General features: G+C 44.0%; 1 protein-coding gene across 1 annotated transcript in view; it reads right to left on the reverse strand.

The window, feature by feature from the left end:
• Positions 1-1,085: 1,085 nt before the first annotated feature.
• col8a2 (collagen, type VIII, alpha 2) overlaps positions 1,086-14,849 on the reverse strand; it is a 42,019-nt gene continuing 28,255 nt past the window's right edge. The window contains exons 2-3 of the mRNA XM_030347513.1: positions 8,884-9,075; positions 1,086-5,715 (exon numbers count right to left, since the gene is read on the reverse strand). Of these exons, the coding sequence (XP_030203373.1) occupies positions 3,812-5,715; positions 8,884-9,034 (2,055 nt within the window). The 5' untranslated portion in view covers positions 9,035-9,075 and the 3' untranslated portion in view covers positions 1,086-3,811. The remainder of the gene's footprint in view (positions 5,716-8,883; positions 9,076-14,849) is intronic.

Here is a 14,849-nt window from a genome sequence, read left to right on the forward strand (position 1 = left end):
TGACATAGGTAGCTTTCTGACCCATGTTTTTGGAATAAAACAATTTCATATTTGCAATTTAATAAAAAAAAATTCATCCATTGAGCAGATTATGACCGTAAGGCAGTTCATTAGATTCCTTAAAGACCTTTCGGGGATTCAACAGAAAATGTTGGCAGAGGATGACAGCAAAGGGCCTTTACTGACAGAGATGTTCTGTTATTCAGATATGAGGTGAGCGAGGCAAAAGCTCTGCTACCAATACTGATACTTGAGACGGTCAATTAGTATGGCATGATCAACAGTGTGGCAGGCAGCAGTTCATATATTAGAAGTAGACACAGTGTCATCAGTAGCAAGGATCAGTTCTCAATCATGTCGATCAAGATCACGGCGGTCTCTGTACTCTACTTTCTGTAGAATGTTATTGTGACTCAGAAATGACATAAGCTGTGACTAAACAACCTCTTTGATGACAGTTTACAATACTGTTTTTTGAGATATGGGTGTGAAACTGTTTAGTGGTAAGGGATCTAGGTTGAGTTTTTTAGCGAGGGACTGGATAATTACGTGTCTTAAGCATGATTAAACAGTACCGCTAAAGTTTAGTCACACTACTAAATAATTGTTGTCTTCCAAAGAGGGTGCTACTGCTTGGCAGATATACCCTACCATGTCATCATATTCAATATTATTTATGGGTTTATTCTTTTTGCCTCAGAAACACCTTTCGGCCTCCACCATAAACCGGCATGTGTTCAGACAGAGTATATTCTGAGTTCCAGTTATCAGCCCAAACACTGCTCATAAAATATGTTGAAATAACCGAGACTAACAATGTATGAGTTTCATGCTCAAAGGTGTACAAATATTTATAACTGTGCTAAGCTTGTATCACATAAAAAGGTATTCACAGTGGTCTAAAATGTCTAGGCATTCAAATCTTTCAGAGATGAATTCCAAGACGTCTCTGAAAGTCAATTTTGAAGACATCAGTTAAATTTTGTATGGGCTTGCCACAGACAAAATTAACCTATTAGTTACTAACACAGGATTTACCTCCCCTTCATTCATAGCATGATATAAAAACAAATGTGGGACAGATGTACAAGGAAGTATTTATTGATGTGGTATCAATACAATCAAGTACTGTAGATTCTGTATACGCTGACAAAACATTTTTCAATCAAAAAGAGTGCATTTTAAACCCAAAATCTATTGCATAGAGCATACGCAATAGCAATGTATAAGACATAAAAAAATCTATACGTTTATACATTGTACATTACACAAAATGATAGGAAAGTTCCAAAGTCCTTCACAAACAACGCTATGATGCTTAATACATGTCGTAAATGCTCTTTACTCATCATTGCTATCGAATACCATACGTTCTAGGCTCCGGTGGTCAGTTTTGGCATTCCTATTAAATTATCATAAATGTATAAATACATCTTCATTAATTTCATGTGCAAATGGGAATTCATTGACACTTAATTCAGCTAAAGCAAACAAATATCCCTTAAGAGCCTAAACAAGGCCTTGTTTACTTTCTGTTTTCCTTAATCCATACAATATAAAACAAAAGCATGTTGTGATGGAAACAAAACATACAACTTACTGACACTTGTTGATACAATCTGTACTCACGACAAACTGAATGCAAGTGACATTGTCTATTCAAACATAAAGGAAATTGAATAATAGTAAGATTTCACTCAAATGAAGTCCAAACATTTAAAAGAGGGGAAAACAATACATAGTACAACATGAACCTTTACTGTCAACAAGACTCAGAGCAATATTGATAAATATCTGATCATATGTGTGTGTGTGTGTGTGTGTGTGTGTGTGTGTGTGTGTGTGTGTGTGTGTGTGTGTGTGTGTGTGTGTGTGTGTGTGTGCATGCATGTTGGGAGACAGATATGGCAGGACTAAACCCATTGTTTGCTTTGTACGCCAGTGTGTGTGTGTGTGTGTGTGTGTGTGTGTGTGTGTGTGTGTGTGTGTGTGTGTGTGTGTGTGTGTGTGTGTGTGTGTGTGTGTGGGTGAGAGCGTTAAATAATCTTGTGGACTGTGATTGAATTTAAAGAATAGTGTGTAGTTCCCATTCAGGTATAAGTGTCAATCAATCAATATTCTTCATAGAGTACACTGATATTTCACCTTTGAAGTTATCCTTAATTAAATGCATATTGCTATTTTAAAGTAGCATCTATCATCATGACCATCACCTTCACCGTGCTTCATAGCAGACCATGGTCAAGTTCGAGAATTTATATCCAGGTTGCTTTGTATAACAAAGATTATTGTGGAAAGATATTACACCTTTTTGAAGATCATCACAGTTAACTTAAACAAAAAGCAGAACATGTTAAGACTATAGGTCTTGTGGAGCATTGACTAAATGTTAAGCACTTGGGACATCTCTTGAGTTCAGAATAATAATCCTTGATGGTGAGCACCCACACACACAGACACAGAGTGTGAACCTCAACCAGTAGAATTGCGCAAAGACATAATGTATGCCTCTGTCTCACTACCTCACATGAATTTGACGGGGGGCACGTTAAATAATAGTTAATCGTTCTCAACATCTGGACATCACTAGCTCCCTTCATGTAGGTTGCATTAATATATGTGCACCTCAAAGTTTGTCCCATCAAGCTGAAAAAAACTTCCTCTCCATGTCTGTAGGGAATTTGTTACAATGGCTATTTAGAAGGAATGAGATCAGGGTGACCAGAACCCTCACCCCCCCCCCACTGATTGATCGGAAAGAGTGCCTTTTTGGGAAGGGCAGCATGACACTGAAACCTCAATGGCTCTTTTCAAATTAAAAAACAGTGATGTCATGGTTACGGCTGAAGGTGACGCTAGGTGACAGCATATGCTGGGTTTTGGTGATGAGGGAATTGGAATAATTACTGAATTACTCATCACTGAATGAGCATGAGGAAATAAATGGTAAAGCTTTTAAAAAACTGCCATTTGATTGTAGTTGTACTAACAGAAAAATAGTTGGAAAAGAAACACATTTTATACTAATGGTGGTAACCGATATTTGACAAAGGAAAGCAGGCCTGAATGTTACACACACATCCAACATACACCAAGGTGACATCAGGTACTTCTTTAAAAAATAAAGAGAAGTTCCTTCTGTCAATTCCACAAAGAATAATCACAAAAATGAATAGTAATTTAATATTGACATTAACTTATGCGTTATGTGTGAATTTCATATATGTTTACTGCTTTCTGTGTTGTATATGTTCACTGCTGTGTAATATCTGCCATTAACTGAATTTTATGTTTGAAGTGACTGCATGCAGTAGAGTTTTTCCGGCCCAAAAGTTCTGTTAATGTAATCCTCTTGATGTCAGAGCATATGGGCGTGATGTGCAGTCACATGGGTAGGTCTGTTGCTTACAAGTTGCAAAGTAAGCTACTTACTTAAAATTCGGAATCAGATGAACAACAAAAACACATTAATGCTGATAAGAACAAATAAATTCAATAAATTTATAACACAATAATTATATGAGCTAAAAAACAGCAACAACATAAAAAAAACTAAAACAATTCAAGGCAACACAGAACACAGCATGAATATCTTTCGCCTGCCTTTTATCTCTCTCCGTTGTGTTTGTCACAAAGTTTCTTTATTTTTTATTTTGTTAACGTTGTTGTGGGTAATGCCAATGTACATAATGGCATAACAATGTAAAATGTACTCTTGTTGTTTTGTTTGACCCTGACTCTTGGTTTATTTTAGATGTGGGGCTCTTCTTCTGAGATACCAATTCATGGGCCTATCATTGGAAAAAATAAGTTATGTTGGACAGAGTAGGAATCCTGAGAAAGAGGAGTGGATGTACTCTGTGGAGTACAGGCCGTTGGCCTGATCCGAGGGCATTTGGACCCATACCTGGTCCCCCTCCTTCAGCTCTAGCACCGCACTACCAGAGGCCTGGTCCATGTAGCCCTTCTTGTATTCGTCATAGGTGTAGGTGGCTGGCACATTGTTCTTGTACAGTGCCACCCAAAGGCTGGTTCCCTTTACATGCATGTGGTAGGCAAAGTAGAAGACACCAGACATCGGGGCGGTGAACATGCCGGTGGCAGTGTTGTATGCGTTTTGCCCATTGTACAGGGTCCTGTCGAACTTGATTGGCATTCCGGAAGGAGGGAAAGGTGTTGACAGTATAGCGGTGAAGGCAGGTGCCACAGAGGCAGAGAGCGCACCAAAGCTATACACAGGCTTCCTTTTGTCCCCTGGTACCTCGCCACCTTCAATCTCTGTATCGGATGGTCCTGCCACAACCGTTTGGCCGTTTCCTGGTGGACCAGGTGGCCCTGGGGGACCAGCAACACCCGGATGGCCGTTAAGTCCACTGTTCCCTGGTTTCCCTGGAGGACCTTGGGGACCTGAAGTTCCCTTCTCTCCCAATTTACCCAACCCTGGAACTCCTGGCATCCCAGAATCACCTTTAATTCCTGGGACACCCTGAGGTCCCATCGGACCTAATGGCCCCTGCAGACCAGGAATACCGGACTGACCCCTAGATCCTGGGGCCCCCATGAACCCTGTCTCCCCTTTACTTCCTGGTGCACCTGTAAGACCTGGATTTCCAGGTAAGCCAATATGTCCTGCCTCGCCTTTAGGTCCTGGTTTTCCAATTGCTCCATTAGGACCAGGAAGTCCTTTTTCCCCTGGAACGCCATATTTTCCCGGGAGTCCATTGGGTCCTTGATCGCCTCTTAGGCCAGGTAGGCCCGGAGGCCCCTGGGGGCCAACTTCTCCTTTAAGTCCAGGCATACCATGTTTTCCTGGCAGCCCCATGGGGCCCTGAAGTCCTGGAGGTCCTGGTTGTCCATCATTACCTGAGTTCCCCGGTTGACCCTCCATTCCTGCTTCTCCTTTGTCCCCATGATTCCCGGGCAACCCACTATGCCCTTTGTCTCCCTTTGGCCCAGATGGTCCAGGCTTACCGTAGCCAGGGGCCCCAGAAAATCCAGGAGAACCTCTTAGCCCTGGTTCCCCCTTTGACCCAACTGGACCTTGGACTCCAGGTAACCCATCTAAACCAGGCTTCCCCAGCCCCGTAGGCCCTGGTTGACCCTGCAATCCCGGAGTACCGGCCTCTCCTGGCTCTCCTTGGTTCCCTGGAATTCCTAGTTCACCTTTAGGGCCTGGCTGACCTGGCAACCCATTTGGTCCTGGTTTTCCCATGCCTGGTACACCGGGAGGTCCTGCGCTTCCCTTAAGTCCCGGAGGGCCCCTTATACCGGGAAGTCCTGGCTTCCCAATTCCATTCTCCCCCTTGAGTCCACGCTCGCCTGGATTGCCAGGGCCTCCCTTTAGCCCTGGCTCCCCACGCGTACCAGGGGGTCCTCTGATGCCAGAAGGCCCTGGTTTCCCATTTAGAGACAGACCAGATGGGCCAGGAAAGCCAGGCTGCCCTGGTAGACCTCTGGATCCTGGTTCACCACGAGGGCCAACCTCACCATTGAGACCTGGCATCCCCTTCTGACCAACCTTCCCTGGGAGGCCTGAAAGTCCGGGCTTGCCATTTCCTGGAAATCCTGGTGGACCCTGTGGACCAACAGGCCCGTTGAGACCGGGTTTACCCAGTCCTGGTTTTCCTGGAAGTCCTGATTGTCCTGGAGGTCCTCTTGGTCCAGGCTTCCCTTGAGGGCCGGGTTCCCCCTTCACTTCCATCATTGGCGGCATATCTACAAGGACAGAGGATGGCTTTGGTCATTAAGTCTACAATTAAGTAGCATAGCATTTAAAAAAATAAGATTGAAGAAATCCCCTAAATATTATATATATTTATTATATTTCGATAAAAAATGCCTCCATCTTAATAAAATAGAATTATCTATGTAAGATTTTCTACATGAATGAACAGTTTCGATTGGATTTAATTATAAGTAAAGTAATTTAGTTACTCACACAATGAGCAACATGAAACCATACAATTATATGGTAACTTATAATAAATGATATGGTGTCATTTATTTGAGTGTTTTGATTAATCCTAGATTAAAAACAGTCCAAAACGGGTTACTTCTCTTCCTTTTCTCTTTTCGAGCTGCTATAATATATGAAACAATCGAAGCTTTATACTGCCCCCTGCAGGAAAATTATATGATGTGCCTGTATGACAAAAAAGTGTAAATAAAACATATTTGAGAAAGGAGGATCCATTTGTATGCATACAAATTACAAGCTAACTTTTAGTCAAAGCAGCAGTTGGAGGCAATGTCTAACATAACATGTATATCCAGATATTGATGCAAAGAACTCATAGGATGCATTTGGAGCTTATACATAAAATATTCACACATAAGATTCTATGTTCTTCATCTTAAATTCACTCACACAAAGCTAGCATAACCTTAATTGTAAGGGGTGAATTATTCAACAATGTGAAAGCAGAGAGATGTAGACAGGGATGTGCCAGGGGTGTACAATGGATGTGTTTGAAGAGCATTTTTAATTGCCATCTCTCACTGGATTACGCCTTATCAAGCTTTTTGCAAGACTTTTGGTGTTTTCAATCAGTTCACTTCAGTGTGCGATATCAACATCTCTCCATCTTAAGCCTAAGAGTCCAACTGAGCCGACATCTCTCCTATTCAATATCTCTGGCACCATCTACAAAGCTGTTCCACTAGAGCTCAATCCAGACTCAATTAAGCAAGAGGAAGCAACAACAGGGAAGACAAATTTAGTCAAGATCCTGTGCTGGGTTTAGATTCTACACAAAAAGAATCTCTGAATTATTGACGTGCCCATTGACTGAGTCGGGAACTGGTCCTAGGAATTTGTTCTGCTCCAGTATATTGTTATAGTGTTTATGGTCAATTGTTATGGATATACTTAGGTGATATTTATAATGTATCTATAGAGAATATCAGAATTTAAATCTAGGAAAGGGATTGGGGACCATTGAGTTACAGTGGATTTGATGGGGTCTTTTGAGTACAGTGACAACCAATGACACAGACAGTTAAATGAAAATACTAAAGGTTTAGGAAATGCTATAAGCATCTCCTTCTCAAAAATACATAACCGAACACAACCAAACATGTGAGGTTTCATTTGCATCCCTGTCTGAGCAATTATTGCCGTATATTTCATTTCTTCCAGGTCTAAATGAACCAACACGCTGAAGCTCTTTTAAATCAAGATGAGTAGGTGTGCGACTTAATGTGATACGACCAGAGCCATCTGTTTCAGCAGTGCTCTTCTGCTGAAGACACGGTAATGGTGTATGCCAACCAGTTTATATATCTGGTGGCTGGAGAAAATCAAAAACAAAAGCAATTCCTCAACAATCTTCATTTGACAGAGCATGCTACCTTCGTAATGAAAGTTATGATGTAAAAGCTTCAAAAACGAATGGAACAGATGAACATCATGAAGATAGATACAAATAGATTTACCCTTCTGTTATATTGCTATAGTATACATTTTTAATAAAATATGCAGTGTGAATAATGGCAATAGTTCCAATATGCACTTCTAACCACTTGGTGGTAGCAAAAGCATCAAGTTCACTGCAGCGAAAGAAAATAAGTATTTCTTCAAAGTGGAATCTGGGGGATTTGAGTCGAGTTTGGACCTGGCTCTTCTTTACCACAACATTCTGGATAACAGCGATGGCTATCTGTGATGCATGCATGTGAATATAAATATTACTTTTATTCTGCCTTTGTATCTCAAGAAAGCATCTTGCCTTAACATTATGTGCACCAACAAAATATAAACAAATATTTCATAAAATGTCAACCTTATTGTCAATCAGATATTTATCTTCTGTATGCATTCCTCCTAGCAATTCTTTTCTCTCTCATTTCTCAGAATTAGTAAACAACGCAGATGGCAACACTATTCACATGGGAAGATCAACTGGCCGGTAGCACTAGTGCTTCCGGCTAGTAGCACTAGTGTAGCACTAGTCTCTCTCTCTCTCTCTCTCTCTCTCTCTCTCTCTCTCTCTCTCTCTCTCTCTCTCTCTCTCTCTCTCTCTCTCTCTCTCTCTCTCTCTCTCTCTCTCTCTCTCTCTCTCTCTCTCTCTCTCTCTCTCTCTCTCACTCTCTCACTAATCCACAATCAACTTTTTCTCAAATTTGGAAGATCCTGTAATGCACATTGGATGCATGGTGTGTCTTCTTCATGCATGGGGGGGGGGGGGGGGGGGGGGGGGGGTTGATCTTTGCAATTTCCTCAACTGCTACTCATATCCTGGTTGTCGTGCGCCTGCAGATCGACTCAAAGAAATACAAAAAAATAAGGAAAAACACATTGCTTTGTGATATCACGTATAACCCTCTCACTAATGCTCACTCTGTTTACTTTGGATCTTAGATATTGGATTCAGCTCAAGCCTACGTGAACTCCTTCAGCAGCGCACTCAACTCTGATCCCATTTATCTGTCGGTATCTGAGCTCTCAGAAACCCACAGATCACATCGGTTTTGTTTTGTTGTTTTCTTCCGAAAACTTAGGCCCTCCTCTGGTCTGGCCATCTGCACCCAGATGGAACCCCGTGTCGTCTTGACGGTTATGAGACAATGGAAGCTGGCTTATGGATGGGATGGGATGTTGCACAAATGCCAGCCTGATTAACTATAGGATGAGCATTTCAACTGGACCGTCAACAGCCCACGCTTGCTGTGGATCCCGTGAGCCACTTGTTGATAGTTTGTTACATGGATGAGTTTGACATGTTTTAAAAGTTTATTGTGATCTGACTTGTGGTTCTGATATTTGCTAAGATGCACAAACATACAGTGACACGCACACACACACACACACACACACACACACACACACACACACACACACACACACACACACACACACACACACACACACACACACACACTCACCAACATAATGCCCTTTGCCCTCTCGGAAGGGGGGTCCGATGGGCCCTTTCATCATGGGCTGCATGTACTTCATCTGTGGCATTGGGGGGTAGCCACCACCCAGCGCACGCTCCCCCAGCAGCAGCAGCAGACAGACAGGAGCAAACATCATGGTCACAGGCCTCCCAGGGTCCACGAGTCACACGCAAAGAACTGGGGACAAGCAGAGGCAAATAGAAAATGGGATCAACTCGATGCAATCGGGCACTTAGTGGTCCTCAGTTGGCAACCGTAATGTCTGTATGTGTATGTATGTGAAGTTATGTACTGTACGAATATATGTGCGTTTGTAGGTTATTTTTGTGTATATACAGCATATGTATAATCATATGCATGTGCGTGTGTGTGTGGGTGTGTGTGTGTGTATGTGTGTGTCTATTATGAAAACTACTGTTGAAAGATACCGAATGACAGCAACTGGAATTTGAACGTCAATAGATTAAGCTTTGGTTTACCATGCTTAGATGGGTTAAAATGCTTAGATAGGTTACCATGCTTAGATGGGTTACCCTGCTTAGATTAATTACAATGCTTAGATTGATTACAATGCTTAGATTGATTACAATGCTTAGATTGATTACCACGCTTAGATGGGTTACCATGCTTAGATGGGTTACCATGCTTAGATGGGTTACCATGCAGAGAGGTTCAAACCAGGACTTGAACCAGGATACCAGGAAGAAGGTTGTACATTAGCTGGAAATTTGTCACTGAGTCACTGTTAGCCAGCGCAGAGAGTCAAGTGAGGTGTAGCATAGCTCAGCACCCAGATGTGCTTCTAGAAGGTGTGTCTGATTGGCAGCATGTGCCCCGGGACCAGGGCCAGTCAGCTCCGAGTGGGTTGCTCGGCTCGGCCAACATGGTTATTTGGTGTGTTATTATGTCATTTTGTAGCCAAATTCTTGTTTTATTGCCATTATATTCAATATTGTGAGGAGCCTTTGTGTTTGTGCGTGCGTTTACCATGGGGAGGTGTGTGTGTGTGTGTGTGTGTGTGTGTGTGTGTGTGTGTGTGTGTGTGTGTGTGTGTGTGTGTGTGTGTGTGTGTAGGTGTGTGTGTAGGTGTGTGTGTGTGTTTGTGTGTGTGTGTGTGTTTACCATGGGTATGTTTGTGTGTGTGAGTGTGTGTGTGTTTGTTTGCGCCTACTGATGTTTCTGTGTCTATGTAAGCCCCAAGCATACATAGAGAGAGACAGACACTGTGACAAACACTATGATTGACAATAAAAGAGGGAAAAGAGGAAGTTGCTCTACCAAGGAAGAATATATACTGACTGCAGATAGAGGGTGCCATTGGCAGCTCTGCATTGTCAGTCTTTTATTTGGCCGAACTGGCTGGCTGGAAGCACCACTGAGTCTCGGGGTCCGCGTTTATGGAGGGGTACATTATATGCCATTTGATTTCGTGCCTGCCATCTTTTAAGCCGTCAAACACTGCCGAGACACCCGAACAAGGAGGAGACGCGAGAGTGATGTTTGAGCGTGAGCCCGCCTCAAACACCAGCGTGCATTCTGTTTATTGAATGTCTTTGTTGAAAAGCTTGCAGACACTGGTTAGCAAATATCACATAACCCTGTCTCGCTGGATACCGCAAACACGCACACGCATAGACGCACAGAGTCAGGGACACACACACACATAAACAATTACACACGCACACGCAGACATATGCAAACACAGAAATGCATACCTTTGGTCAAGTGGTTACACAGGATCTGTTAAAACTACTTAAACTCTTTAACTTGCCAACATTCTGATGTGATGTCGGGCCATTCAAAACAAATTAGTAACAAAACACAGGTTTTGGGTCCGAGAGAGAGAGAGTGTGAGAGACAGAGAACTAGATGATCTAACAAAGAATCAAACCCTCCTTGGCTATTAGTCACAATCAGACTCCAATGTTTGGAGGTCAAAAAGTTACCAAAAGATCCCTGTCTGGCTGGCCTGGGACACTTTAGACGAAATAGATTTAAAAAGGAAAATAACCACCACCCACAAGACGTGAGCAGCTCCAAAATACACTATCCGAAGAAAAAACGGACACTTTCACTACATCCGTCTAGCCCTGTCCCCTTCTCCAGACTCTCATGAATTAGCAGAGTGCTACATAACATCCACCTACAACACAAGGATAAATGCTATCCATGAGCTACCTGACAACCAAAGAACCAAACCTACCCATCCCGCGTTCTCCAAACACACCAGCCCAACATAGGTGCACACATTGGAACACTGCTCTATCGTGTTCCCATAATGGGATGGAGCGGCCATGGGTGGCCATGAGCTGCGTGGATGTCACGTAGCTCATGGTTTGCATGCGTCCTTGTGTTTAGTGTGGATGTTTTCATCATGTACCTCTCTGCTAATTTATGGAGGGTGGTGGACAACTTTGGCACCGCATTTGCTGCTGCTGCACGCACAGAGGAAGAGGCCTCCGATAGCCCAGTAGCCCCCTCTCCCCCCATGCTGCTACAGAGCCAGTAGCATGGACCCAGCAGCATACCCAGCAGACCCAGACATGCAGAGACGACACAGACATCCTAGGCTCAGAACCGGGCCAAGCAGACAACTCAAGAATTCTCTCACTCTCTTGTTCGGTTGCTCTCTCGTTCTCTTTCTTGCCATGTCTCTCTCACTTTAAGGAAATCAGCAGCGCAGAGCTCAAGGGGTTTTGAGGTGAGGAGGTTGGAGGTGCGCCGGGTCCCTGCTTCCCCGTTAAGTGTGCATGTGTGGAACCAGCCGACAAGGCATTTCCTAAACCTAGTGCCACACGGAGCTTATTCGATGGGGATTGTGTTTCATGTTGGGAGAGAGAGTGAGAGAGAGAAAGGGAGGTTGTTTTCCTTTGTGGCTGCAAGTTCTGTGACTCCTTTGGTGTGTGTGTTTATGTGTGCGTGTGGGTGTGTGCGTGTGTGCGTGTGTGTGTGTGTGCGTGTGTGTGTGTGGGTATGTTTATGTGTGTGTGTGGATCACCACCTGAATGCCCAAGCACCAGATAACACCCTTTCCGCTCCTGTGTACGCAAACACAGGAGTCACCTCTCATCATTACCTGGGATAAAGAAGAACATTGTTTAACCAGGAGAACTGATGGTTATGATGCCCAAGCGGTGACCACAGGGGGGAGCCGACTCTGAACGTTCCCAGGCCCTTTTAGCCCATCCAGTGCAGCTCCTACCCGTTAGAACCAGAAAACCTAAAAGCCACGTCCATAACAGAAGCACAGCAGGCTATTAGGCAGCAAATTAAATGAAACCACCAGGCAATCTGCTGCACCATTTAATTTCCCCTGCGGGTCTTTCTGGCGTGGTAGGACTGGATTATCAGACGATCGACAATAAGTTAGCAGTTTACTGAAAACTACCATTCTGGAAAAAGGGGGTGAAATGTGCAGCGAGCCAATTAAACATTTGGTCTGAGGATGTGGTACTTTATGAGTAGTGCGAAACAACCCCACGAATAAAAATAAAACAGCGATTACACAATGCATTAAAAACACCAGTCAACAAATATGCATGAAAACCTTCGCAATACACAAAGTGAAAAAAAGCCATGAGAGAAAGAGCGAGAGAAAGAAAGACAGACAGACAGACAGACAGACAGACAGACAGACAGACAGACAGACAGACAGACAGACAGACAGACAGACAGACAGACAGACAGACAGACAGACAGACAGACAGACACAGAGAGGAGGGAGAGGGAAATGTCTCTCAGCCTGAGTGGCTCTCAGGGGTTGTAACACCTTTCTGGTTGTCAGCTCACTGCATAAATACTTAGGTGGCATTCACAGTTTCATTCAACACTGTGTAAATAACCACTCACCCATGGCGTCTACAGGGGGGGTGCATTTGAGTGTGTGTGTGTGTGTCTGTGTGTGTTAGTGTGTCTGTGAGAGAGAATGGGAGTGTATGCTCCTGCCAAAAAGAATGAGTCATTGTTACTGTGTGTGTTTTTGTGTGTTTGCGTGTGTGTGTCTTTGTAATTGCAGGTACATGTGTGCAACCACATGAGCGTGTGCGTGTATGTGTGTGTGTGTATGTGTGTGTGTGTGTGTGCGCGTGTGTGTATGTGTGTGTGTGTGTGTGTATGTGTGTGTGTCTCCATCTGAGTTTGCATCTCGACTGAGTGTTTAGCTCCACTACATGACTTATGATTCAGTGACAGTCGTCACTTTGGCTGCCGCATTCCTCTGCCTATATGAGCCGGGGAGCGGGGCCTTTGGAAACAGTGGCCCTAGTGTGTGCCCACAAAAGGGTTCCTGTACTTCTTCTGAGTAGACAAAACGCTGTTTCATTTCAAGCAATGATTAGAAAATAAATGCTTCGGCTGTCTGGGACCCGCCGAGACGTAACGTTTGTTTTTCTTACTTTCGATTGACAAAATAAGTGTGGGCATGAAAGTGAGATATGCGTGTGGAGCTAAAGATAGACATGGAGAGACACGGTCCCCGTCTTATAGATGGAGGGGAGCCGTGCGTGACGCCACAAAACATTTCTATAAAGCGACATCTGCTCAAACGCTAGACTTCAGAAACATCGGTTTAACAGCGAAGGGCAGCAAGAGTTCAAAATTAAAAGTCTCTTTTCATTCCTCAAACCACACGTCTGATTCTGCACCGGCCAGGCAGACGTCGTCCCCGTTTCGCTCTCTTTCTCTCTGTTTCTTTCCTTCACGGAGGGCTGTAAGGAACAGGATAATTTATGGCTGCTGCATTGCAGGTTACCGATGTAATTCATCTCTTCCATATCATGATGACCAGACCAGGCTCAGATACATGAGCAACATTGCCTGTCACCGTCAACAAATGCAGTTTCCTGGATTAGGCCTATTTTAAGAGTCGGTCAGTCCATTGATAAGCACTAAACAAACATGAATAAAACAGAGATTAGAGGGGGATTTGTTGGTTACATCATGGTATGCGTGTGAATTTCCATCATCTCACCATCCTCTTTCTGATAGAAATGTCAAGATGGTGGATGACTACAAACCTCAAATACATAAAAAAAAAAAAAAATATCCAAAGGAAAAGAAAACCGTCATCCACACCCGGCGTGGGGGGGGAGTTGAGTAGGGGGGGGGGGGGGGGGGTTAAAGGTCAGCTACCTTCATCAGCTCCACAGGAAGTGATAGCTGTGGACCCAGCGTCGGTTATCCTAACGTCCCGAAAGGGTGCGGTGTGCGGAGGGAAAGGTTGATGCAAGGAGATGAGAGGAGAGGAAGGAGGGATTAATAAGGTCGAGGGGATGCTGGGGGTTGTGGTTGGGCTACCCCAAGGGGGCTGGTGTTGATGGAATGAATGAGTGAAAGGGTGGGGCGAGGGATATCACAGGAAATGGAGGGTCTAGGTTACATACGCAAACAAAAGAATGGCAGAAATGAGTAGCTCTTGGCAAGCGCTGGGTAGGAAGGCAGCACGGGGTTAAGTGTGTGTGTTTGACTTTTTGATGACTTCAGTCAGAGAAACACGTTTCAATCCGCAGACGCAGAACCGCAAATAAAGATGGAGTGTGTGTGTGTGTGCGTGTGCATGTTTGTGTGTGTGTCTCAGGGGGCATGTGCATGCACAACTCGGGCCAAAAACATAAAGGCGCCTCTCACTCATTCTTCGGCGAAGAACGACCCATAGAGAACCATGAGAAGCTATTCATTCAGAATAAATGTATCACCTCCCCCCCCCCGCTCCTTCACGTCATCTCTGTCGTCGCAGGGGTCAGAACCGTGTGACAGAAGTCAGAGAGAGTACAAGAATAAAAATAAAAATAAAAAGGAACAAAATGAGTAAAAGTGATTAGTGTTCCCCCAGAAGGCTTCGACCCTGGCTCTCGAGCTGTTTGAGGAAATTACCTGAAAGCAGAGATGGGGCCGTGATACAGCGAAACAGACACGCTCCTGAGACGGATGGACGGGGTCTGTCTATTACTCTA

Source organism: Gadus morhua, chromosome 22 (assembly GCF_902167405.1).
Source record: "Gadus morhua chromosome 22, gadMor3.0, whole genome shotgun sequence".
In the NCBI taxonomy this organism is placed as follows: Eukaryota; Metazoa; Chordata; class Actinopteri; order Gadiformes; family Gadidae; genus Gadus; species Gadus morhua.